The sequence below is a fragment of the Mustela erminea genome, chromosome 13, assembly GCF_009829155.1.
Source record: "Mustela erminea isolate mMusErm1 chromosome 13, mMusErm1.Pri, whole genome shotgun sequence".
Taxonomy (NCBI): Eukaryota; Metazoa; Chordata; class Mammalia; order Carnivora; family Mustelidae; genus Mustela; species Mustela erminea.
In genome coordinates, this window is record NC_045626.1 from 46,569,206 (window position 1) to 46,595,903 (window position 26,698).

Sequence of the window (26,698 nt, forward strand, 5' to 3'; positions counted from 1 at the left end):
CTAGCCTCAAAATGCCTGCCTGATAATTGGATTTTATATGGACACTTTGAGCTTTAGCTCTTGAGGATTTAAATAATGTCATAGCAGAAGAAGTATTTTTTGAATGCTTTTAAAATTACCTTTGCTTTTGTGTCTACAGTATCAGCTGTAATTTAAACTTCCCACAAGTACAACCACTATAGCTTTTTCTTATACGTGAATTTTAAAATGAATGCTTTGTTGGTAAGTTATGCTTAAGATGCTTTGAGAAGGAACGTAAAAATAGAAATTTGGCGGGGGGAACTACTGAGTATGATTTCTGAAAGAATTGGGTAATCTCTGGAAATCTCTTGTAATGTGTAAAATCTGTTTAACTGTAAGTTTATATAAGCCTATACCTGTTTCATAAACCTACTTCAGCCTTATTGGGTGCAGGTTCTCAGAAATTCCCGAGGAGGTGGTTAACGGATGGATTGTTAAAGGACAAAGTAGGCTGCTTAAGTTTCAAAGCCTAATGTGTTAGGGGAGATATCCATTGTTACTGCAACCTCGCACCCAAGTTCAGTTCACTGACTATGAACCTGCTCTGCCACAGAGTCCGAGTCCGAGCGGTCCCTGAGTCGACTGGAAGCCATAACGGCGTGCTCCTTGGAAGAGGAAGGAGAGCCCCTGAGCAGCAGAAAACACAGAATGTCAGAAGGAAAAGACTGCGGTGGTGGAGATGCTCTCTCCAATGGCATCAAAAAACACAGGTAGGATGGACTTTAATGATTACCATTGCTAACTCTTATAAGATACTTCTGGTTCATGAAGAAAAGCACGCCTTCTCTTTGTTTTTCCCGCCCTGTGTTTATATTGCTATTAGGACTTGATGCATTTAAGAGAAGAGCATCATCTGTACTTGTAGGAACAAAGCATACAACGTGATGTTAGCAACCATGGTTTCGGGGACACAAATCCTCTAGCTGACAATTTAGCTAGGCTCTTCAGAACTGCCTTTTGCCATTGATGCTGGGCTCCTCTTTTCATCATACATGTTTTATGACTCTGCCTCCCCGTGCTATTTTAGTTTCTGGTCATTCGATCCGCTTGGTGGTTTTATTAAGAGTGGACTGTAATATTGCCTGCCTGTTGATACAATTTAGTTACATTTAAACAAAGACTTTTATTAAGCTCCAGGCTTTGTCGAACAGATCCGTTTTACACTGTCTAATAACATTAGTATCTTTTTATTCCCTTGATGATTTCATCCTAGAGATGGTCCCAAATTCCTGAGATGCAGCAGACACCGGAGCTCCCTTGTCTCTGCATGAGCGTGCACACGCAGTGGCTCGAGTGCCTGCTGCTATTTGTAAAATATTGATCAAATTACAGGTTAAGGGTAGATCCTGGTGTAAAAAGCAATTTGGGGGTAAGAACTTATTAACAGTTAATTTCTACGAGATAGTTTTTGTTTGTTTAGTACTTGTAGGTTGTGTAACTCTCACTCCATTTCTGCGCCACGATTCTGGTCCCAGTTGGTCTCAATTGTTCTCCCAGGGAAAAATGTCCATATCGTTTCTGATTTATGTGTATTTGCCCCTTGCTAACAAAACAGTCTTAGTGTGTGCTTATTTTGAAAACATCAATGAGTTAGAGGTAATGAACTAACTAAAAGGCCAGAAGGTATCCTCCAAACACACTCACGGATGGAGTATACCGTTGCACATTATGTGGTGAGCAGTGAGTGAATGTCTTTCCTGATTGCCTTCTGCAGCTTCTGCCCACTCCTTTGGGAGTCCAGGGCTAATAAGTTCTGTGTAGGACATGAAATCCCTAACAAGACTCCTGGCAGGCCTTCCAATCAGACATCCTGATGGTCTGGTGAGAACACAGGTGAAATCTTCTGATGTGAGAAACCTACAAATAGCTTAAATTGTTAAAATAGCAGAAAGAGCCACTGTACTCAGATGCTCTCCTAGCCAGGGGCGGAAGACACATTTCTCTAGTGCTCTTCTGGGCTCAGGGGCCCTGGTGTGTGTGCTTTCATCCTATCAGTAGTTACTGTGCACTTGACAAATACATTCTACTATATTCATATATTCTGTGTTGCATCTTAATTAGTCAAACCCAGAATGGTAAGATGAGGAAGTTAAGGTGAAATTGTTAAAAAATGAAATCAGGGCAGGTCACTAAGAAAAATTACAAAGGACTGCAGCTCTAGGTAGTGACCTCACCAGAAAAGTTAAAGTGATAAATGAACTGCAATTTATTAGGCTTATAAATGTGATAAAATATTCTTTAGTTATTTAAAAGTAGGCAGGTTAGGAAATTGTCAGCAATCAGATGTATGAGGAAAACATAACAGCTTCCTATTTTAAAAAGTAATTGTTATGTTTTGTTTTGTTTTGTTTTTTTGCATGAAGTTCTTTCTGATCAAATAAACAGAGCATATGCCATAAATAATTTAAAAGTTTCATTTCATGGGCGCCTGGGTGGCTCAGTGGGTTAGGCCTCTGCCTTCGGCTCAGGTCATGATCTCAGGGTCCTGGGATCGAGTCCCATATCGGGCTCTCTGCTCGGCAGGAAGCCTGCTTCCCTCTCTCTCTCTGCTTGCCTGTCTGCCTACTTGTGATTTCGCTCTGTCAAATAAATAAATAAAATAAAAAAAAAAAGTTTCATTTCAGAATAGAAAAGTGGAGTATTCAATGTTATCAAATCCATCTTGCCTGTGCCCTCAATTGTGTTATAAATAATCTGCATTTATAATGGACAGTTATTTTGATGATATGAAGAATAATTTGAATCAGTAGTAATAATTTTGGTGTTGGTTTTAGAAAAGCAGCTAGAGAGATGCCAGGGTGGCTCAGTCAGTTTAGCATCTGACCCTTGACTTGGGCTCCGGTCATGATCTCAGGGTGGTGAGATTGAGCCCTGAGTTGAGCTCCGTCTTCAGCACAGAGTGTCTGCTTGTCCCGCTCACTTTTCCACTCCCCTGCTTATGCTCATTTGTCTCTCATCTGTGGGAGGAAAAGAGGGAGGGAGGGAGGGAGGGAGACAGTGAACAACGGAGCGAGTGAGTGGGGGCAGGGGGTGGTTTGAGTTGCTTTGTGGAAAATTAGCCTACACTATGCTATAGTCAGGTTTTTATTTACAGGGCTTCTTGTCATCTTGGCTGTGTTCCACAGGATCAGTTCTCGCCACTTAGACTAATTTATAACATGTATTCAGAGCTCTAATCTTTTAACTTGTCAGCAGTTTGACCCAAGTTGTTATATTTGATCAAAATGTGGATATTTATTTCATCGTGTCTCTGGATATGGTATAAAAGATACAAATGTAGAATAGATTAGAGTGTGAAACAATGGATCCATGTTATGATTCCATAAATATTATTTGCTGTATTAATAACATTAATAAATAAAAGGAGAAAAGCGTACCATCATCTTAATAGATAAAAAGCAGGGGCACCTGGGTGGCTCACCTGGTTGAGGGTTGGACTCCTGATTTTGGCTCAGGTCACAATTTCGTAGGTCATGAGATTGAGCCCCATGTTGGGCTCTATGGTCAACATGGAGTCTGCTTCAGATTCTCCTCCCTCTGCCCCTCCCCCTGCTCAGTCTCTCTAATAAGAAATAAATTTAAAAAATAAAAGTCATTCATGGTTAACAAATATCTTAACAAACCACAAATAGAAGAGAACCTCTCTGATCTAGTTAAAAGTTACAATGAACAATTACTTAATGAGATATTAAGCACAGTAATTATAGTATCAGGAATAAGACGAGGTTGTCTGCTATCATCTTTGCTATTCAGCATTATTCAGAGGCCATAGTCATACATCTTATATACCCAGAGATCTAGAAATAAACAGAACCATAAGTATCTACAGACAAATTGGTAGAAGTGGGAGAGAAGTTTGGCAAAGTTGCTCTTATACAAAATCAGCTTTTTCCACTTCTGTGTGCCATCAACAGACAAACTGCAGCTAAAACTGGGAGGGTGCATATTAAGAGTGTCTGTTAAAAAGTCTCTTACCTAGGAATAAATCTTAGCAAAAAATGTAATATTAAAACTGACAGAAAGACCTAAAACTTACTGAAAAGGCAAGTACACTCTCATAAAGATAATTTTGCCAAGTTGATCTGCAGATTCAATGTAGTATTAATTAAAATCCCAATGTCGTTTTCCTTGGAAGTTGAAACATGGATTCCGAAATATGTATTTAAGTACATAGGGCTTTGAGGAGCCAAGATACTGCTTGAGAACCAGGTTGGGGGAAAGGAAGGCATTTGTTCTACTACATGTCAAAACTGATGGTAAATCTTTAGTGCAGGATTGTCCTGCAGGCAGACTGACCTGTAGAATTGAAGTAAAACGTCCCAAGACCCACCCGTCTAGGCAACCTGGTGTATGGAGTGGAGCTAGCATAGAGGTCAGCGGGGGGAGAATGGATTGTTCAGTACATGGTACTGAGACCGTCATTTAATGGGCACCCTCCAAAAAACCCGAGAAAGGAAACAGATTCTTATTTCATATACACAAATATAAATAAATTCTAGATGAACTAAATGCTTTAATTTGAAAGAACAAAATTTTAAAACTCTCGAAAGGAAATATAAAGTATCCACAGTTTTGAAATAGGGAAGGATTTCTTACAACAGAAATGTGATAGGGACTAAGTTTGTATCTGATTCTAGTTAATGTACTTGTTATATTGATATATTTACTTGAATAAAGTCTTCTATAGTAAACGTGGCTACGAATCACAAAGGTTTATTTTGCTGAAATGGCAGATTAGGACTGCAGATAATCGCTTTGCTTACCCTTTATTTATCCTTCGTAACTGCTTTAGAATTGAATTATTAGGTCACCAGATAACAGCTGTCTTCTGTTTAGAAGAAGTCATACAAAGAATATGCTTTAAAGTTGAAGTCAAACCTTAATTTAAAGAGATTGAGAACACAAGCAAAGACAGTAACTTCTGAGACTGAGAAAAATGTTTTTAGTGCTAAGAAATTATTCAACTTTGAATACATCTAATCACGAGAATAAAGCCATCTTGGTTTTGAAATCTCCCTGCAGATACAGGACAGATTATCTGCTTTCAGACTTGATTAGGTCAGGGCACAGAGTTAGTAACAAGTCACCCCCCCTCCTTCCCTGCCCCAGATGTCCTTTGGTGCCCTGCACTGAAGAAAATACTCCTGTCTGTCAGGAATGTTTGGGGTAACTCCCTATGGTCATGTAGTGATCGGGGTCATATTAGCAGGAGTCCAGGTGCATCTCTGATTTTCAAAAGACCGAGGAATTGTGGGAAAAAGAGCAAGAGCCTACCCAGAATTACTCAGATTTGTGGTAGGGCCTGTGAGGCTGCAGGGACCAGCAGGTTCCAAGGACACAGTGAATCTACACGCTCAGCCTTCACTTTGTCCCAGAGTACTTATTTACTCTGGGAAGCAGAGAGCAGAATTTGGGCCAGGGTACTGCTGAGTGTGTGGGAGGCAGACCTGGCAGTCCTAGAGCTGCAGCTGGCTACTGAGGGGGAGGGGAGGAGACAGTGGAGAGGGGGCCCTTGGGACGCATCGGCAGGTTGGATGCCCGCAGGCCACTCCGACTACATGGGGCCCCTACCTCTGCAACAAAAACACGTTTGGGGATTCCTGGACTAATAAGAACTTGACAAATGAGAGCTAGGCACCCAACAAAAAAGGTTCAAATGCAAAAAGCTTGTCTGGGGGTGCCTGGTGGCTCAGTCTGTTAAGCAGCTGTTTTCAGTTCAGGTCATGATCTCAGGGTCCTGGGATCCAGCCTCACATCAGGCTCCCTCTTAGTGGGAACCCTGCTTCTCCCTCTCCCTTAGCCTACTTGTGCTCTCTCTCTCTCAGTCTCTCTGTCAAATAAATAAAATCTTTAAAAAAAAAAAAAAGCTTATCTAGAACTACCAAGTTGTTAGGCCAGGGAGTCACTTGGGGTATATTAGAAAGGAAAAAGCAAAGACCATTAGGGTCTAGATTCACGCTCATCACCTTCCTAAAACTTATTCTCCGAAATTACTCTAGGAAAGCTGAGACATCTTTTCACAGACCACCTTTTCAGCCTTAGTTTAAAGAGCAGAAGAGTTGTTTTAAAAGCAGGTGCTGAGGCCCATAGGACCACCCCCTTGTCTTGCCCTGACCCCTAAAACACCTCTTTTGTGCTTGGGGCTCTTTAAAACACTGTTGGCAAAACAAAATCTTTCTAGTTGTAGCATTCTGTAAGCAAATGATAGTGAGATAGACTTTTATCTGACTCTAAGGGCTCATTCAGATCTGTTCTAGACCAGTGATTTTTTGTGGGCAGATGAGAGTAGTTTTCTAGGGCGGCCATAATCTGCAGAGCGAGGCCTGAGTGAGCAAAATAACAAATAGCTAATGTTGTGTTGTTTGCCTTGATATGAAGAAGAGTAAAGATTGTGTTTTCCAGCACATAATTGCATTTTAGAAACTATCTTACAGGAGTTTTCAAACCATATGCAAGTAGAATCATACATAATGAGCCCCTCATTCCCATCCATCATTGATCTTCGGTATCTGTCATGTGCCCCACTTTGTTTTATCTTCATACCCCCCCAACCTGTACTTTCCGAAATTATCTTAAAAATTATATCAAATCCGAAATACAGTTTCATCTTTAATTTAGTATGAATCTTTAAAACACTGGGACTCTTATTTTCTAAAATCACAGTACCATTATGATACCTAAAAACCAGTGTCTCAGTTCATCATCAAATAGTATTCATTTTTTCCTAATTGTCTCATAAATGCCACTTTGCAATTAGATCTAAAATGTCATTTACTAATTCAAATCCAGAAGGTCCACATACTGCATTTGGTTTATACGTATCTTCAATCTCTTTTAATCTCTAGACTTCTCCTCTTCCTCATTGTTTTCTTGCCAGTTACTTGCAGAAGAAACGTGGTTGTTTGTCCTGTAGAGTAACCCTCAATTCAGATATTGCTGGTTGCATTCCCATGGTGTCACTTAACATATTCTTTTACTCCTGAATTGCCTTTAAACAGATGGTTATATAGAGAGGCTCAGCCAGATTTAGGTTTGAACTGTTTGGCACAAAATACTTCATAGGTGTACCTGCTGTTACGTCCACTGGGGAGCACATGCTGTCTGGTTTTCCTTTTTATAACATTGAGATTGATGTCCTGGGGTATCAGGCATTGTCAGTCTGACACATCCATGATAACATTGTCCAACAGCCTTGAACCTAATGATTTTTAGCAGCCACTATTGGTCAGTGTCAACATCCTTGTTTTATTAGGATCTGTAAAATGGTTGTATTACATTTCTGTCATTCCTTCTACTTAGGTAGGACCATTTTGTAAAGAAAAAACTATTTTCAGAATACGTTGGTTCCCTAACATCCTCCAGAGGTGATATATGAACGTATGCATTGGGCTGCATAAATCTCTTATGGCTATTTTTCCCATCTTTGGTCAAAGAGAGACCCTCTGTGTCCTTCTGACAGGACCCCAGGTAGTTATTTTTTTAGGTATAATTTTATATTTATTTGTTTTTTAAAGATTTTATTTATTTATTTGACAGAGAGATCACAGTAGGCAGAGGCAGATGGAGAGAGAGGGGGAAGCAGGGTCCCTACTGAGCAGAGAACCCGATGCGGGGCTTGATCCCAGGAGCCTGAGATCATGACCTGAGCTGAAGGCAGAGGCTTAACCCACTGAGCCACCCGGCGCCCCTACGTATAATTTTAATACAGTAATTCAGTTGTTTCTGATAGCTGCTTTGCTTTCTGATACAAAGAGATGTTTCAGGCTTATCTGGTATGCTTCCTGCCCCAGATCTAGAGTCGGCTTTTTCTCTAAGGAGCCACATTTCATTTTAGCGGGAAATAATATTTAGCTATAACAATTCCTGTAGTAAGAATGTTCTGTACTACTGTTTTAGCCACAGTTCTCAGTCCTTTTCAGGAGAGGTGAGCCCCTGCTCCTTGTAAGGAAAAGTGCTTCATGAGTTCATCCCAAGATATTTCTAGTTAAAATTTTGGATCCTAGGGTTTTCCTTCTAATTCCTTTGATTTTATTTGCAATATACGGTTCCTAATGACATTTAATAATTACCTATTTTCTTTAATACATTTAGTTTCTCTCTCTCTCTCTCTCTCACACACACACACACACACACACACTCACACAGCCATAGAAATATTGTTACCAACAGTGTGGTTGCTGAAAAGAATTTCAGCTTTCTTTGTAGCTCCTTTTAATATATTCCTTCTGGGATGTAAAGTAGTGTTGTGTTTGAAGGCCACATTCTGTGTAGTTAAACTACTAACTTGTTACATAGATAGATTTCATTTGTTTCACATGCTTTCAGGTTTTAGAGATTCCCTTTGACTCAGGGGTTTTTTTTTCCAGGTTAAGTGAAATAGTTACATGATTTCAAAGTCAAAAATACAAAACAAGGTATGTTTAGAAAAATCTAGTTTCCATTCTTATCCCCTCACTGTTGTTTCCCTCCTCCCCCTAAATGTAATCATTATTACAGTCTCCTAGTTTTTAATATAAGCAGTCTTAAGATATGTTCATATTCATTTTTTAATTATAAAAGATAAACTGTATAACTTGGCTCTTTTTTTCCACTTAATATATGCTGATTCCAATTCTTTTGGTTTCACATTCCTTGATACTAATCATTTGGGTTACTTGTCTACAACCCTTAAAAATTGCACGTATGTGGGGCACCTGGGTGGTTCAGTGGTTAAGCCTCTGCCTTCGGCTCAGGTCATGATCCCAGGGTTCTGGGATAGAGCCCCGCATCGGGCTCTCTGCTCAGCGGGGAGCCTGCTTCCTCCTCTCTCTCTCTCTCTGCCTGCCTCTCTGCCTACTTGTGGCAGAAAAGTCTGTCAAATAAATAAATAAAATCTTTTTTAAAAAATTGCATGTATGTGTGCCTATATATCATATTTAGAGAAGAGATTATTCTCCTTAAAATTTTTAACTGGTGATACATGCATGTGCTTCAAAGTTCAGAAGTGTAATAGGGCATATTTCACAAATTTTAACTCTCACTTTTTAAACTAGCCATGCTCCCTCCTTTCCCCAAATGCAGTTATTATTATTACAAATCCTATTGTCTCTTCATCCAAATGATAGAAAATGCATACATACAGTTCTTGACCCTGCTTTTCTGTATATGTGTATGTGTGTGTGTGTATATATATATATATATATATATAGTTATATATAGTTATATATAGTTATATATAGTTATATATATAGTTATTCAACAAATCTGTTTTGTTGAATAATTTTCCCTATTCAAGAAACTGAAGTTACTTTTCAAACAAAGTCCTTATTTCTGTGGAGTGTCCATTTCTGCACTGAAGGTTGTTCAGCATTTTTTTGTGTATTTGAGGTCTTTTTGTATTTCTTTTTCCATGAATTGCTCATATCCTTTTCCCATTTTTCTGTAGGAATGTTAAACTCACCAATTTTCAGTGCTCTATAATATCTTTAGAGAAACTAGATTTTAAATGTTACGTGGACTGAAAATATTTTTTTCCAGATTTGCCAACCGGAAAGATAATTCTCAGAATTTTTAATTCTTAACACATAGTGGAAAATACATTTACTCAAAAGCTTTAATAAACGATACTTTAATCCTATTTTTGTTTCTGAATTTTTCACATGAATATATGTTCTTTGGAAAAAAAATATTTAAGTGAATTAGAACAATGTAGTCATTAAGGACTACCTGGGTTGAATCCCATATCTACCACTTTTCTGACCTAAGCAAGTTATAATTTTTTTGAAACTCAACTTCTTCATCTGTAAAATGGATGTGATAATAAGGCCTACCTTATTGGCTATGATAATTAAAACGACAACTTGTGTAAAGTGGCTTTGTCTAATTAAATGTCAGGTATGTTCAGGGAGAAAACTGATAAATCCTTGGCAAAAACAGGTAAGTAGAATTGTTTTCTTCCTTTCTTTTAACTTAAAAGGTCTTTGGATGAGTTTTGGAAGTTTAAATTGTCCTTTAAACTGAAATTTGGAGAGCGCCTGGGTGGATCAGTGGGTTAAAGCCTCTGCCTTTGCCTCAGCTCATGATCCCAGGTTCCTGGAATCAAGCCCGTCATCAGGCTCTCTCTGCTCAGCGGGGAGCCTGCTTCCTCCTCTCTCTTTGCCTGCCTCTCTGCCTGCCTCTGCCTACTTGTGATCTCTGTCTGTCAAATAAATAAAATATTTTAAAAAACAAACAAACTGAAATTTGGGAAAGAGGTAGCTGAAATGAAAGTGTTGATCTTGGAATCACACTGTTACCTTTAATAAATGTGAAATAACGAAAATTGCCCCCACATTTAATGTCTTCTGTGGTTGATTTCCATTATATTTTTAAAAGATACAGTTAAATTGAAACATGGCTTTTCTTTCTGTTGTGAGTGGAAAGGTGTGCCTGGCCTCAGCAAAGCTGGTTGTAAACTTAATATTGTCAGAAGTGTAAACAAGAGGTGACTGGAGGCTTAAAGCTCTGTTATTCATTCCCTGGTCCTTGGAGATTACTTTCCCCATACAGAGAGAGGTCTCATTACTTCTCCTTTTGATCCCTAGGCTTTTTGAATCTCCTAGGTAAATATCTAATTTCTATTTCAAGTTTGCTTTATATAGACTTAAAACCTCAGAATATCAAAGGGAAGAAGTTAAATATTAGTAAAACGGACATTCTTGCTTGGCATCTTGCTCTATTTGAACATATACCCTCCTGATGAAAACAGGGTTTTGAGTGCCTAGAAAATCTGTCAGCATAACTTGGTCTTTTAATGCCCTGCCTTTTTCTACTTACTCTGTCCATTTCTTAATTCCAGTGATTCATATGTTGGGCATCCTGACTTCTGATGGCATGTGGGATTTGGTCTTTACAAATACATTGAGGTATCTCCTTCCTGTTGGAGCAGATGCTAATCTAAATTTTGCCTAAAGGAGAAAACTGCCTCTGGGGACAGACAGCTTTTCAGTATTGTTTGCTTGTTAGCTTAGGAGGAATATACCTCTTTCAGAAAACACCACATATAATAATAATAATAATAATGATTTCCAAGGTCAATAAAATCAAGAAATGACTTTTTAAGATTTTATTTACTTATTTGACAAAGGAATCACAAGTAAGCAGAGAGGCAGGCAGAGAGGGGGGGGGGGAAGCAGGCTCCCTGCTGAGCAGAGAGCCCAACACGGAGCTTGATCCCAGGACCCTGAGATCATGACCTAAGCTGAAGGCAGAGGCTTAACCCAGTGAGTCATCTAGGTGCTCCAAGAAGTGACTGTTTTAAAAGCATAGAGTTCCTTTAACAGTTTGCTGCTTTGTGCCTTTAAATCTTCATAAAAATTTGGTTTTTATACAACTTTTTCTGGGACGCCTGGGTGGCTCAGTCCATTAAGCATCTGCCTTCAGGTCAGGTCATGATCCCAGGGTCCTGAGATTGGGTCCCTCATCGGGCTCCCTGCTCAATGGGAAGCCTGCTTCTCCTTCTGCCTACTGCTCCCCCCGCGCTTGTGTGCACTCTCTCTCTCTCTCTCTGATAAATAAAATCTTAAAAAAAAAAAACAAAAAAACAAAAACCTCTTTTGAAACCTATTGACTGCATAAAATGTAATATACCCTAATTGTGCAATATAACCTGCTGTTGAATCGTGTTGTTATAACACCATGTTGAAGCAGGATTTGAAACCTTAGGATGAAATTTCATGTTGTCATTGTAAGTATTCTCAAAGCCAATTCCTTGTTAATGCAGCCATGACTCCCATTAATGACACATCCTGGTTAACCGGGAAGCGTTGTGCCACTGCATCTGACAAATGTGGAAAATGTAAATAACTCAGCAGGAACATGTACCGTTATGATGGAAAAGGATGTGATGTTTGGTACAGCAGGGTACAGCCAGCTTTTAGGAAGAGGTGGGAGAGAGGGAGAGCGAGCGCATGACTGCATACCAGTGCTGAAGTAAAATAGAGTCCTTGCTGGACTCTAAGAGCACATTTGAGGCCATTAACTGGTCTCAGCAAAACAGGTGTCTGTAGGTGAGCAGTAGTAGGTAGATAGTAATCGTACAGTCTTCACAGTGTTGTTTCGCTTCTGTGCTTTGGCATTTTCAGTCCCTTCGTATTCATATTGCCATGAATTCTAGTATGTGAAAGTGTAACATGATCAGAAGGTGACTGAGAACCATCAGCTTAATTAATGAGCTTTCTCTTCCCTTCTGGGTTTCGTTCTGGCTCAGTGACTTAATATAACTATTTGGTTTTAGTAAGCATATAATCTGTCCGCACCTTAGCTGTTTTCTCTCTAAAAATGGCCAGTGCCCTACAGAAGTACAGTCCGGTAGCAAGATGGCTAGAACCTAGGTCTGTTGGTTTCTGAAGCTGCTGTCTTCCAAATGTATTCGAACCCAGGGCTGTTTACAATATCGTGCATAATATTAATTGCTGCAGTTTACATTTGGATTACAAACTGATGTTTGTAATGTACTTTTACAAACTCCATAGCTTCTGATTCTCAAATATCTTTCAGTTAGATGGAGGGCAGGTATTATCATATCCTCAATTCTCCAAATGAGGAAGTTGAACCACAAGGTTTAACTTGCCCCCGATCATTTAGCCAATAAATGATAAGACCTGCATTCATACCAGGTTTTCTGATTTCAGAGACTTTGTGCTTTTCTTAAAATTTGGGGCCTTTTTAGATATTTAGAAAAACAAAGGTTTATATACCTAGACAAAGGCTTCATATTCTGAAATTTAAGATAATTTGTCCCAGTCTTTAATTCAGTTCTGTTTGTTTCTTTTACATGATAATTTACTGTGAATTAACAACATAGTTCCAAAGCCTTTATTAAGCATGCATCTGCTGTTGGCTCAGTGCTGGGCAGTATTACAGATTAAAGTGGACATGCAACTAGTTTCTGGGCCTTTATAAGCTTCCACTTGTGTAAACATGAGCCTACCCAAGGAATACATGAAGATGTTGAAAGTTCTGCCAATTTTAAACAGATCTGGTATCTCTTCTTAAACAATCAGGGGGGAAAATCATTTTACTTTCCTATAATCTCCATTATCCACCAAGTTCCTCCCAAAGTAGATCACTCCAAAGGATGCAGGAATAATTACAAATATAATGTTTTTATAGAAATTACTTGTTTTTCCTCAGTAATTATGCATTCTCATGTTATTGAAAACCAAGCTTTTGGGCTTCAGTATATGACTGACATAATCTATCAGAAAGAACAAGAAAATCTCAGAAGGCTGGGTACACTACGTGGATCTGATTGTACGTTTTAGGACACTGTGTAGTCTGTCTTAGCAGAAGAAACCTTCTTAGAAAAGAGGAAGAATGCTGTCCTTTGCAGTACAGGTATTTCACTGTGCTCAAAGCAATCAGAAAGGAAACCGAAGAGAAACTAACATACATGTTGGATATCACCGTGGCAGTATTATGTGTCATGGAGTAGGAAGGAACTAGAAATTCAACTCTGCCTAGAAATTCTATCTGTCTTGATGGTAAGCAGTCAGAAGCACCTCAGATCATTTAAAAAGGAAGTTAAATCAGGCTGTTGAACTGGCTAAAGCAGATCACAAATTGTTAACATTCATTCTGAAAGAGTAGGTGTGGTTTATAGGGAAATAAGCCTAAAAGGTCCAGAGCCAAGGAAAGAGGTGGAGTGGTATTGGCACTGCTATCATTCAGTCCATCTCTGCTTCTCTTTGTGTCTTCTCTTGTTACCTGTTTTTTTCATAGCCCCCAAACTCTTGTTTCAGGGATCCCGAGCCCTGGTCCTCAATGTTCAGGTAAATGATGTAGCCGGTTAAATACAATCTTGGTCCACAGTTGCATTCAGGGATCAACAGTGGCCATCAAGCACTCAGATCTGCTCAAGGGTCTCACCATACCTTGCACTGCCTATCGAGCTGGAGCATATTCAGGTTCCAAGACAGGACATTTCTTAGCATAGAGTCTAAGAAAATTCTTTTTTTTTTTTTTTTTTTTTTTAAAGAAAATTCTGATAGAGTCAGGAAAGTCTTCTTTTCCCTCCCCTGCCAACAAAATTGCTAGCAATAAAACGGCCTCAGATCCTTTCTGGAATGTGGTGGGGGGCGGGGTAGGAGTAGAAGATTCTGCTCATCATCTTGATGCCTTTCTGCTCCTTAGCTGCCCACACTGTGAGGCTTAGGTAAGTAAACCCTTGTGTGAGACAGGGAGGAAGATCACTGGCTCTGTTCTGTGCCATACACACCATGCATTTCATCAGTTTCCATGTCATTAAAACCACTTCCTTTAGGTCAAAACGGCCTTACCACGATCTACTCACTTGGCTTCGTTTCAGTTACTTCACGTCTATTCTAGCTCCCATAGCATGAAATCTAGTTACTCGGAGAGATAAGGGTGAGCTCCCTGTCCCTAGGTGAAGGTCTGTTTCTCTGTCCCACATTCTTCTCAACTAATGCTGAGCACTGTGAAGTAGGCCTAAAGTGAGGGGTCCAGCTGCCCAAAAGGAGACCATCTTTCTAAACCAAAAGACTAGTTCATAGGTACAGTAGTGCCCCTTTTCTGCAGGGGGTACCTTCTAAGATCCCCCGTGGATGCCTGAAACCACAGATAGTACCAAACCCTATGTACATTGTTCTTTCCTATACATACACACCTATGGTCAAGTTTAATTTATAAATTAGGCACAGTAGAAGATGAGCAATAATAAAGTAGAAATTTCTAACAGTATACCGTGATGAAAGCTATGTGAATGTGTTCTTTGTGTCAGGATATCTTACAAAACTGTATTCACCCTTCTCATGATGATGTGAGATGATGAAATGCCTACCTGAGAGGTGAAATGAATGACTTAGTCATTGTGACATTAGCATTAGGTTACTGTTGACTTTGTAACAGTCAATCAGAAGGGGGATCTCTGCTTCCAGACCGTGAAGCTGCAGAAAGCAAAACCACAAATAAGGGGGGACTGTTATATGTTCTTATCAGTCTGTTTTGGCTTGGAAATGTGATGGTTTTCTAGGCTCTCCTGTTAGTCCAGTAGTGGTGGTAAACTAACAGAAGCAGGAAGTACACTTGCTATGTTACTGAACTGGTCAATGAATCCTAAGTTTTAGAAAGCCAGTATGAAAATAGTTTGAAATTCTGAATATGCAGTTTTGACTTAATAAAATCAAAGCATGTAAAACAAATATAACCACCTGACCTCTTAGCTGTGCAGAGCCAGATTTACCAAGATTTATTATTCATAGATAATTTCTAAATTAAAAGATCAAAAATGAAAAATCTCATTAGAAAAATATACAGCAAAACCAGATAGTAATGTTCAATAATTACATGAAATTATCCCACTAAGCTTAAAATAAACCAAGTTGTTAGATTTTTTTAAAAGATGGGCAGTAACTAGAAAGGCATATGACTAGTCTTAAAGCTCTCCTCTTAGACTTGTACCAACTTGCTTCCAAGACTCTAGGCTAATTTTAGTTGAAGATGTCTCAGAGCAGGTTAAATAGACAGCTGTCATCTAACCCGATCACCTTCACTTATGACTCAGCCCTAAGTTATGGCACTGGCTGATAATCGGCTTGAGAATGGTATCCGAGTTATGCAGAGAGAACTTGCAGTTCCTGTGTTGTCTGGATTCAAACCTGGAAGTTGGAAGAAGGTACATTACAGTATCAGTCATGTGAGAAAAGAATTGTAAGTGATAGAGTCCTTTTTTTAAGACCTGTCGAAGCTCACTTTTATAAAAATGAAGATAGGTAGACTTGGGGATTTAACTGCCATGTGTAGGTAAATTTTAGGTATTTTAATTATGTTGATTTCAATATATTAGCTTATAGAGTATTTCCTTTACAAGATGCTTTCGAAGACCTTTTTCTCCCCAAAGATCTTAAATCTCCTTCTGTATTACAACTACAGTTTCAACTAATGTTACATGACTAAGGAATAACAGTATTTTTAAGACTGTGGAAATAATTCTTAACAATTTTGCAGGGAAAACCTTATTTTTCCCAATTGTATGACAGTATAATTTTCCTAATGATAAGATCATATTGAAGCAATTTAAGCTGAAATTCTTGAGTTGAATGACCAAAGAAACTAGTTTTACTCCTACAGTTAAATGTTAAGATAATATGAAAAACTGTTTCCATTTTTTTAGACAGGTAAACTTTTGTAGATGAATTGTGTTTGGAAATTTTTAGTTTTACCTTATTAAGATAAGATTTAGTATTGCTTTCAAATATCTTAATGATTTCCAGTCTCTAAAACTATTTAGATGAAGAAGTGCCAACTTTTAAAGCAGAATCCAGAAAAATGATACTGTTCTTGTGTGTGTGTGTGTGTGTGTGTGTGTGTGTGTGTGCGCGTGCACATGTTTTAAGAGGGAGAGAGAGAAAGGATGGAGGAAAGGGCAGAAGGAGAGGGATAGAGAGAATCTTAAGCAGGATCCATGCCCAGCTCAGAGCCCAACTTGGGGCTTGATCTCACGACCCTGATCATGGCCTGAGCTGAAATGGAGAGTCATATGCTTAACCAACTGAGCCACGCAGTTGCCCCTAGAAAAATGACATTTTGGAACAGAAGTCTCTCAGCTATATATATTCTTGAATATTTTATTGATCCTGCCTCCTATTATCCTCAAACCAGTCATAGTAGTTGGAATTCAATGAATATTTGTGAAATGAATGTTTGTAGAGTTTTTTTGATTTTTACTTGATAACTTTTAAAAAATTATTATTGAAGCATAGTTAAGATACAATATTATATCAGTCTTAGGTGGACAACAGGGATTCAGCATTTCTGTGCATTACACAGTGCTTACAACAGTATGTGTAGTTATCATCACCATACAACATGATTACAGAATATTGGCTCTATTCCTTATGCTTACTTCTCATCCCTGCAGATGATTTATTTTTTAACTCGAAGTGTTTGTAGAGTTTTTTTGATTTTTACTTGATAACTTTTAAAAAATTATTATTTTTTTTTTTTTAGATTTTATTTATTTATTTGACAGACAGAGATCATAAGTAGGCAGAGAGGCAGGCAGAGAGAGGAAGGGAAGCAGGCTCCCTGCTGAGCAGAGAGCCCGATGTGGGGCTCGATCCCAGGACCCTGGGATCATGACCTGAGCTGAAGGCAGAGGCTTTAACTCACTGAGCCACCCAGGCACCCCTAAAAAATTATTATTGAAGCATAGTTAAGATACAATATTATATCAGTCTTAGGTGGACAACAGGGATTCAGCATTTCTGTGCATTACACAGTGCTTACAACAGTATGTGTAGTTATCATCACTATACAACATGATTACAGAATATTGGCTCTATTCCTTATGCTTACTTCTCATCCCTGCAGATGATTTATTTTTTAACTCGAAGTGTATACCTCTTAATCATCTTCTCCTATTTTGCCCACCCTCCACCTCCCTCTTCTCTGGCAACAAACCAGTTGGTTCTCTACATCAATGACTCTGTTTCTGTTTTGTTTGTTCATTTGTTGCAAGTGAAATTAGTATTTCTGACTCCTTTCACTTAGCATAATATGCTTTAGGCCCATCCACATGGTCACAAACAGATCTCATTCTTTTTTATGACTGAGTAATATTCCGATACACACACACACACACACACACACACACACACACCACCATATCTTCTTCTTCTTCTTTTTTTTTTTTTTAAAGATCTTATTTATTTGATAGAGATCACAAGTAGGCAGAGAAGCAGGCAGAGAGAGGAGGAAGCAGGCTGCCTGCTGAGCAGAGAGCCCAATGCGGGGCTCAATCCCAGAATCCTGGGATCATGACCCGAGACGAAGGCAGAGGCGTAGCCCACTGAGCCACTCAGGTGCCCCCGATTTGCATTTTTTATAAGTGGTGTTGATTTAGTATCTTTTCATGTGTCTGTTAACCATCTGTATGTCTTCTTTGGAAAAGCATTCAGGTCTTCTGCCCACTTCTGTTTGGACCTTTTTTTTAGTGTAGTGTTATATAAGTTCTTTGTATATTTTGGATATTAACCCCTTACCAGTTATATCATTTGCAAATATCTTCTTATGCAGTAGGTTGCCTTTTCATTTTGTTGATGGTTTCCTTTGTTCTGCAAAAGCTTTTTATTTTAATGCAGTCCCAATAGTTTATTTTTGCTTTTGTTGCCCTAGCCTGAGAGGACCTATCAAAAAAAATATTGCTAAGACTGATGTCTAAGAGTTTATTACCGGTGTTTTCTTCTAGGAGTTTTATGGTTTCCCATCTCACATTTAGGCCTTTAATCCAGTTTGTCTTTGTTTGTGGTATAAGGAAGTGGTTGTGTATGTAGCTGTTCGGTTTTCCCAGCACCATTTATTCAGGAGACTTTCTTTTCCCCATTGTATGTTCTGCCTCCTTCATGGTAGATTAATTGACTAAGTAGGCATGGCTTATTTTTTGGCTCTCTTTTTCTGTTCCATTGATTTTGGTTTTTTTATGCCAGTATGATAGTATTTTGATTACTGTAGCGTTTCTGGTATATTTTGAAATCAGGGAGCATGATAACTACCTCTAACTTTAGTCTTTTTTTTCAGTGTTGCTTTGGCTGTTTGGGGTCTTTTGTGGTTATAAGCAAATTTCAGGATTATTTATTCTAGTTCTGTGAAGCATGTTATTGGTATTTTAATAGAGATTGCTTTAAATCTGTAGATTGCTTTGGGTATTATAGACATTTTGACAACTTTAAATTTTTTCAGTCTATGAACATGGAGTATATTTCCATTTATTTGTGTCATTGTCAGTTTCCTTCATTAGTATCTTAAATTTTTCAGAGTCTTTTACCAAATTGGGTAAATTTATTCCTAGGTATTTTTGTTCTTTTTGATGCAATTATAAATGAAATTGTTTTCTTAATTTCTCTTTCTGCTACTTCATTATTAATATAGAAATAAGACAGATTTCTGTATATTTTGTACCCTGCAACTTGATTAAATTTATCAGTTCTAATAGTAATTTTTTGATAGAGTTTTTAGGGTTTTTTCTATATAGTATCAGGTCATCTGCAGATAGTGAGAATTTTACTTCTTCTTTAACCAACTGGATGACTTTTTTTTTTTTGGTCTGATTGCTGTGGCTAGGACTCGCAGTACAATGAAAGTGGCGAGAGTGGGCATTTATTTTGTTTCTGATCTTAAAGCTTCCAGCTTTTCACCGTGGAATATGGTGTTAGCTGTGGGTTTGTCATATATGGCTTTTATCATGTTGAGGTGTGATTCCTGTATACCACTTTGTTGAGGGTTTTTATCATAAGTGGATGTTGAATTTTTCAGATGTTCTTCCTGCATCTGTCTAGATAAGCATATGATTTTTACCCTTCTTTTTGTTTATGTAGTATATCACATTGATTGATTCGTGGATATTGAAACGTCCTGCATCCCTGCAATAAATCCCACTTGACCATAGTGTATGACTCTTTTAATGTATTGTTGAATATGGCTTGCTAATACTCTGTTGAGGATTTTTACATCTTCATTTATCAGGACTATAATTTTGGACTATAATTTTCTCTTTTTTTGTAGTGTCTTTGTCTGGTTTTGGTATCAGGGTAATTCTGGCCTTGTAGAACAAACTTGGAAATGTTCCTTCCTCATCCATTTTTTAGAATTGTTTGAGAATATAGGTATTAATTCTTCTTTAAATGTTTTGTAGAATTCACTGTGAATTCATCTGGTCCTGGAATTTTGTTGGGAGTTTGGTTACTAATTCAGTTTTTTTTACTAGTAATCTGTTTGTTCAGATTTTCTATTTCTGATTCAGTCTTGGAAGTTTCTTCTAGAGTATTCAGTTTTTTGGCTGATAATTGTTCATTATAGTCTCTTCTTACAACCTTTTATATTTCTGTGGTGGTGTAATTTTTCCTCTTTCATTTCTAATTTTATTTGGGGGGACGTTCTTTTTTTCTTGATGAGTCTGGCTAAAGATTTACTAATTTTGTCTGTCTTTTCAAAGAACCATCTCTCACTTTCATTGATCTTTTCTCTTTTCCTGGTTTCTATTTCATTTGTTACCACTCTGATGTTCATTATTTTTTTGCTTATGCTAACTTGGGGCTTCGTTCTTCCTATAGTTCCTTTAGGTGTAAGGTTAGATTATCTGATATATTTCTTTCTGAGGTAGACCTTCATCACTATAAACTTCCCTCTTAGAACTGCTTATGCTCTATTCCTAGATTTTGGAATGTTGTGTTTCCATTTTTATTTGTCTTAACGTAATTTTTTATTTCCTGTTTGATTTCTTTGTTGACCTTTGGTTGTTTAGTCGCGTGTTATTTACCCTTCATGCATTTTGTATTTTTTCCAGTTTTTCCTTCTTGTCAGTAATCTCTAGTTTCATACTGTTACAGTCATGCGACACCTGAGTGGCACAGTCGGTTAAGCAGTCGACTCTTGGTTTCAGCTCAGATCGTGATCTCAGGGTCATGAGATCAAGCCTGCATCAGGCTCAGTGCTGAGCACAGAGTCTGCTTAAGACTCTCTCTCCCTCTCCCTCTGCCCCCCACCCATGCTTTCTCTCTCTCAAATAGGTAAATCCTAATTTTAAAAATCTTCATACTGTTATAGTCACAAAAGATGCTTGGTATGGTTTGTCTTAAATCTGTTTTGTGGCCTAGCATGTGACCTACCTGGAGGGTGTTCCATGTGCACCCAAAAAGAATGTATATTCTGCTATTTGGGGGTGGAATGTTCTGACGTATCTGTTAAGTCCATATGTCTAATACATCATTAGGCCACTGTGTTCTCTTTGATAAATATATCTATATCTATCTATCTTATCTATCTATATGTGTTTGTGTGTTTGGGTTTTTTTTTTTTTTTGGTCTGGATAATCTATCATGATGCCACTGTTACTCATTTTTATTTTGGAAAATGTAATAATTTTTTCATAAAAATGTCAATATATTGGATATACTGTTATTAAATGAATTAATAAGTAAAAAGTTAGTGCTTTGGGTTTTTTTTTCCTAACATAGTAAATAGTGGTAGTTATAACCTACAATAAAAGAGAACTAAATCTTTGGATCCTCAATTTTTAAAAGTTAAATCAATCTTCAGAACAAGAAGTTTGAGTAATGCTGATATATACCAATAAATACATTATAGGTTCTTTCTGTTTCTTTGTTGAAGTAAAATGTGTATATAGTGAAATTCACAGATCTTAAGTATATAATTTAAAGAGTCTTGGCAAATGCATCTATCCATGTTACTAACACCCTACTCAGGATGTAGAACCTTTCCATCACTGCAGAAATTTCCCTCTTAACTGCCTTCTGGTCAGTGCTCACCCTTCATAGATTGTCACTGTTCTGATTCCTGTTATTGTAGATCAGTCTTGTCTATTCTGGAAGTGCATTATAAATGGAGTCATTACAGTACATATTTCCTTTCAGTCTGGCTTTAATCACTCAATATAATGTCATTGAGATTCATCCCTGTTGTCTATATCAGTGTTCATTGCTTTTTTGATTGCTGTGTGGTTGACAATGCCACTATTTGCTTATCTGCACCACTGTTGACAGACATCTAGGGTGTTTCCAGTTTGCAGTTGTTACGAATAAAGCTGCTGTAAATGTTCTTACATGTGTCTTTTTATGGACATATTTTCATTGTCTTTGTTATGTAGGAGCCAAGTTTTGGGAGCCCTAGGCAGGTGTATGTTTAAGTTTATGAAATGTAACTGGACTGTTTTCCAGAGTCCCTGCACCATTTCTCAACACTACATGACACTTAGGTGCTCCATACACTTGCTAACATTAGTAGTTTTATGGGCATGACATAGTATTTCACTGCGGCTTTAGTTTACATTTCCTAATTGATTTTGTGTGCTTGTTCATGTTTATTAGCCATTTTTATATCTTTTGTGAAGTATCAGATTTGCCTAAATTGGATTGTGTGTCTTTGTATTACTGATTTGTAGTAATTCTATTTATATTCTGAATATAATCCTTTATCAAATATATATAGCATGAATATTTTCTCGTTGTTTGAAACTTGCCTTTCCATTTGTTTAAAATGAACAGATGTTTTTAATATCTTACTTGCACTGAAGTTTTTAATTTTAATGAGATCCACTTTGTCATTTTCTCTTTCACCTTAAGGCTTTTTTGTGTCTTTTCTAGGAATCTTATCTATCCCACGCTTTGTGCCACTACCTTTGGCACACTCTAGTGTCACTGAAGATGTGTGTTGTTCAGGTCAACTTCCTCAGTCTCTCAAAGTACACAAATAACTTTTTTTAAAATTGTTGTAATTATGGAAGAATTATTTTATATTAAAAATGCACTGTGGGCAGTTTACTCAACACAGATTCCTAATTAATAGAAAACCAACTGGCATAAAGTTTCTCTCAGCAACGCTGACTGAGTATCTTCTGTCTTCTAACTGCAGGTTCAGCAGAGCTTAGAATTTAAAGGTAATAAGAATTTAAGTAGGGGTGCCTGGGTGGCTCAGTCAGTTAAGCATCTGCTTTCATCTTAAGTCATGATTTCAGCGTCCTGGGATCAAGACCTGCATCAGGCTCCCTGCTCCGTGGGAAGCCAGCTGCTTCTCCCTCTGCTTGTGCTCGCTCCCTCTCTCTCTGTCAAGTAAATAAAAATCTTAAAAAAAAAAAAAAAAAAGGAAAAGGAAAAAAGGCTACAGCAACACCCTTCTGTGTTCTCAAGAAGTAAGTGGAGAGGTGAATAAGAGTGTGTGTAGAAATTTATCCTTTCAGATAGAATGAGTTTTACCTCCTATGGTTCTTTGTCCTAACCAGGAGCTGAAGAGCTAAAGGGTAGAGGGGAGTAGTCCGTTTCCAGAAATGAAACTTGATACCTTTCACATGACTTGTAAGAATATGTTCACCCAATGAGGAGAATATATTTACCCATGTGATGAGGTTTCTTAGGACATCACTTGCTTTCACCCTTTTTAAAAGAGATTTGTGAACTGTATTCCACATGGACTATGTAAAGATTGTCTCAAGTAAGATTATCCATAGTTTGTGAAAATGAAGTGACTTTTTATTACAGCCATAATTGGCTCCTATAACATTGTTTTAAAATCTAATTTTTAATCTTATGAGTGTAATTTTATAGTTTATTTGCAGTGGTTTCCTACTTCAGAAAACTTTTTCAATTTGCATGATTAATAAGCATCAATAGTATAATAGAAATTAAAGACTGTTAGATTCAAATCCAGGCTTTGTTCATTAGAATTGTACATTTGACCCTTGAACAACATGAGTTTAAACTGTGTGGGTCCATTTATTTGTGAATTTTTTCAATTAGTACAGTACAGTACTGTAAATGTATTTTCTCTTCCTTATTTTACTCTTATTGACATTTTTTTGTCTAGCTGACTTTATTGTAAGAATATAGTATAAAATATACATAACATACACAATATATGTTAATCAGACAATTTATGTTACCCATAAGGTTTCTGGTCCAGTAATGGACTATTAGCAGTTAAGTTTTGGGGAGTCAAAAGTTACATACAGACCTTCAAGTACCTGGCGGGGGGTGGGGGGTCAGCATCCCTAACCCCTGTGTTGGTCAGAGGTCATGGTATTTAAATTGGGACTTGGGGAAGAAAGGATTTGGGTTGGGGGAGAAGAATTCTGGTAGTTGAGAAGAGACATAGTAAGTATATTCTGCAAATAGATGAACAAACAAAAGTTCAAAATAATAATATATGTATACATACAGTTTCAGTATTACAATTTAAGATGTATTAAAGTCACTCTGTAATGGTTTTCTTAGGTACTTAGTTCATGATTTGATCTTGAATCAAAGCTAAGAATTGGGTGGGGTTTTTTCTTTCTTTCTTTCTTTTTTTTTTTTGCTTTTCTAAATGTCCAAATGAATATTCTACTTAAATTTATTATTCCTTCAGAATATTTAACATGAACAAGTATTTAATTGTTAAATAGAAATGAAAATATGTGTTAAGAAATTTGGTTTTGAAAACGTTCTCTTAAACAGTGACTTAGAGACAAAATTTGTGTTCTTAATACCTCACTTATCCTAAATCTCTCATTTTTTCACTGATTTTCTTTGACCTATTTTTAACTTGAGGTGTTAGGGAAAACCATTTATTTTAAAACACTGAGCATGTGGTACATGCAAAATACTCTGTACTGTGAGGGATGCAGAGGAAAGTAAGATATAATCCCTAATCTCGGGGAGATTACACTTCAGTGAGTAGAAGATATGTACACAGATAATGGGATAAATGAAGATACGGGGAGTAAAGAATTACGATATTTAAGCAGAGTGTGGAACACTAGACTACCTCAGTGTTTTAAATTTAAATGTTAGAGCTGCTTTTAAAAGTCCCATTGCTGACAGATAGCATGTTTGAGTTCTAGATGGTTTCCCAAGTAGGTACCAAGGAGAAACCTGAATGGAGGAGCCATGCTTAAAGTCTTACGCCAGTGATGTATTTGGTGAAAGGAAGTACTTTTCTAGCCTGAGGATAGGAATCCATTTATTTTTTTTTTTTTTTAAATGTGCCTCAGCCTGCTGGTATCCTCTCACAAGGGAGACCACTGGCTCAACCAGTCATTATCCTGCGTGTGTAAAAGCCTTACAATGCGGAGGTAACATGTCTGTCAAAACCAACTCACAGTCTGCTTTTCTCTGAGGTGACAACATACTTAGCTATTTCGCTGTGCAAAACTTTATATAGTTATGAATATTGTTCAATAAACATACTTCTTAGATCTTTTAAAATTATAATTAGTAAATTATTCATCCAGAAAGTATTAGTAGTTTTACTTTTTTATCTTTATTTTTTAAGATTTTATTTATTTATTTGACAGAGAGAGACACAGCAGGAAAGGGAACACAAGCAGGGGGAATGGGAGAGAGGGAAGCAGGCTTCCCGCTGAGCAGGGAGCCGGATGGAGGGCTCTGTTCCAGGACCCTGGGATCATGACCTGAGCCAAAAACAGGTGCTTAAAAACTGAGCCACGCAGGTGCCCCAGCAGTTTTAAATCTGTAACAACTCAGACGGAAAAATGAGATGGTTTTTCCCTGAAGTAATTAATAATATCAGTATCCAGTCTGTGTTGAGTTTCTATTTGCTGGACACTGGGATAAATGTTCTACATCACTAGCAAAGTCTCATAGTAAAAAACAATACATATTTTTAAAATTTCTGACCCCATCATATAGGTATATAAATGTGTATGTGTGTATTATTAGAACAGCTAGTTATATGAAACATTACATTGAGTTTACAAACCACCAATGAATTAACTAAAAGTTTTTTTAAAAACTCTACTGTATACACATTGTCTCTTGGAACCTCACCATGATATGAAATTTTATGTCTGTGGATTTACGTATATATATTTCTAAACGGAAACACTGAGGCTTGGAATAGTTAGTTATTTGGAGTTTGCCGAAATCAGGTGGTGGCCAGGGCTCTAGGATTCTTGAAGAATCCTAGTTCTTCCTTCTTTAGATGTGTGAGCACAGACAAGTTATTTACAGAGTGCTTAGTTTATCACATTACCTTGATGATTAAGTGAGGTGATACATGTTAAGTGGTTACCACAGGATCTAAGATGGAGTAAATAGTCACTAAATGTTAGCTATTAGTTCTCAAGCACTTTGTCTTGATAGAACCAGTTAGAGTTAGCTCAGTGATAATGTGATGTCAGAGCATTTGTGAAATGTTGCTTGTAAAAAAACAAAACAAAACTGACCTTTTCCTGTTCTCCCTGAAGCATATGGATCAATGATCAGAGGTGTTTTTAAACAATAAAAGGTAGAAGGAAGCTAAATAAAAATGCAAACTATAAAGATTCCTGGAAGTGTGAGTGAGGGAAATGTTGGAGAGAACTCATGTGTGCTTGCGAGGGGAGCCTGGGTGACTTTACAGGTCCCGTTGCAGAAGGCATAGAGGGCACCCAGATCTTACGTCAGGAGTGGTCAACAGTGAACAAGCAAGGACTCACCCTAAATGTCCTGAGCTATTTTTGTGTAAAGATAGGGGCTTGAGATGCACATGTAATTTTTGGTCATTTAAAGAGTTAAAACATCAGTAAAAACTCTGGAGTGAAGGAAGCCTTCTTCGACCAAGATACAAAAGCTAAAAGCTATTTTCAAAAAACCCATAAAAGACATATTTGTGCAGGTTTTTTTTTTCTTTAACCTGCAAGCAATTTTCTTTGCAGTCTACAGGATAAAAGATTAGTATCTGCTATATACAACAAATTCTTAAAAATTGACAAAAAATTCAGTGGTATAAATGATGTAAATAGGCAATTTACATATGTATAAGCTTAAAGGACTATTAAACATGAAAAGATATTCTGACTCACTACTAGTCAAAGAAGAAAGCAATAATTACGATTTTCTAATAGACCGACAAAGCTTGGGTGAGAACACTTTACTGACACTGATCACTGCTGGTGGATAAAGTAGGGAAAAGTCCTCCCATTGATTGGTGGTAAAATAGAAATTGTTAAACCCTTGCAGAAAGCAGTCTGGTAACATTTGGGGAGATGTAAAATAGGTGTTCTTTCTGACCCAGCGAGCTTATCTCTAGTTCTCTGTCCCAGAGAAATGAAAACATCAGATTTAAAAAGAAAGATAATGTATTAAGGTCTTTTTGCTTCATCGTTGGGGCAAAAGAATGAGAACAGAGAACACCTGTCATGCCTGTTAGG

General features: G+C 37.5%; 1 protein-coding gene across 1 annotated transcript in view; it reads left to right on the forward strand.

Moving 5' to 3' along the window:
- Positions 1-26,698, forward strand: part of OSBPL1A (oxysterol binding protein like 1A) — a 230,070-nt gene that overhangs the window by 155,411 nt on the left and 47,961 nt on the right. The window contains 1 exon segment of the mRNA XM_032309390.1: positions 575-731. Coding sequence (XP_032165281.1) covers positions 575-731 — 157 coding nt within the window.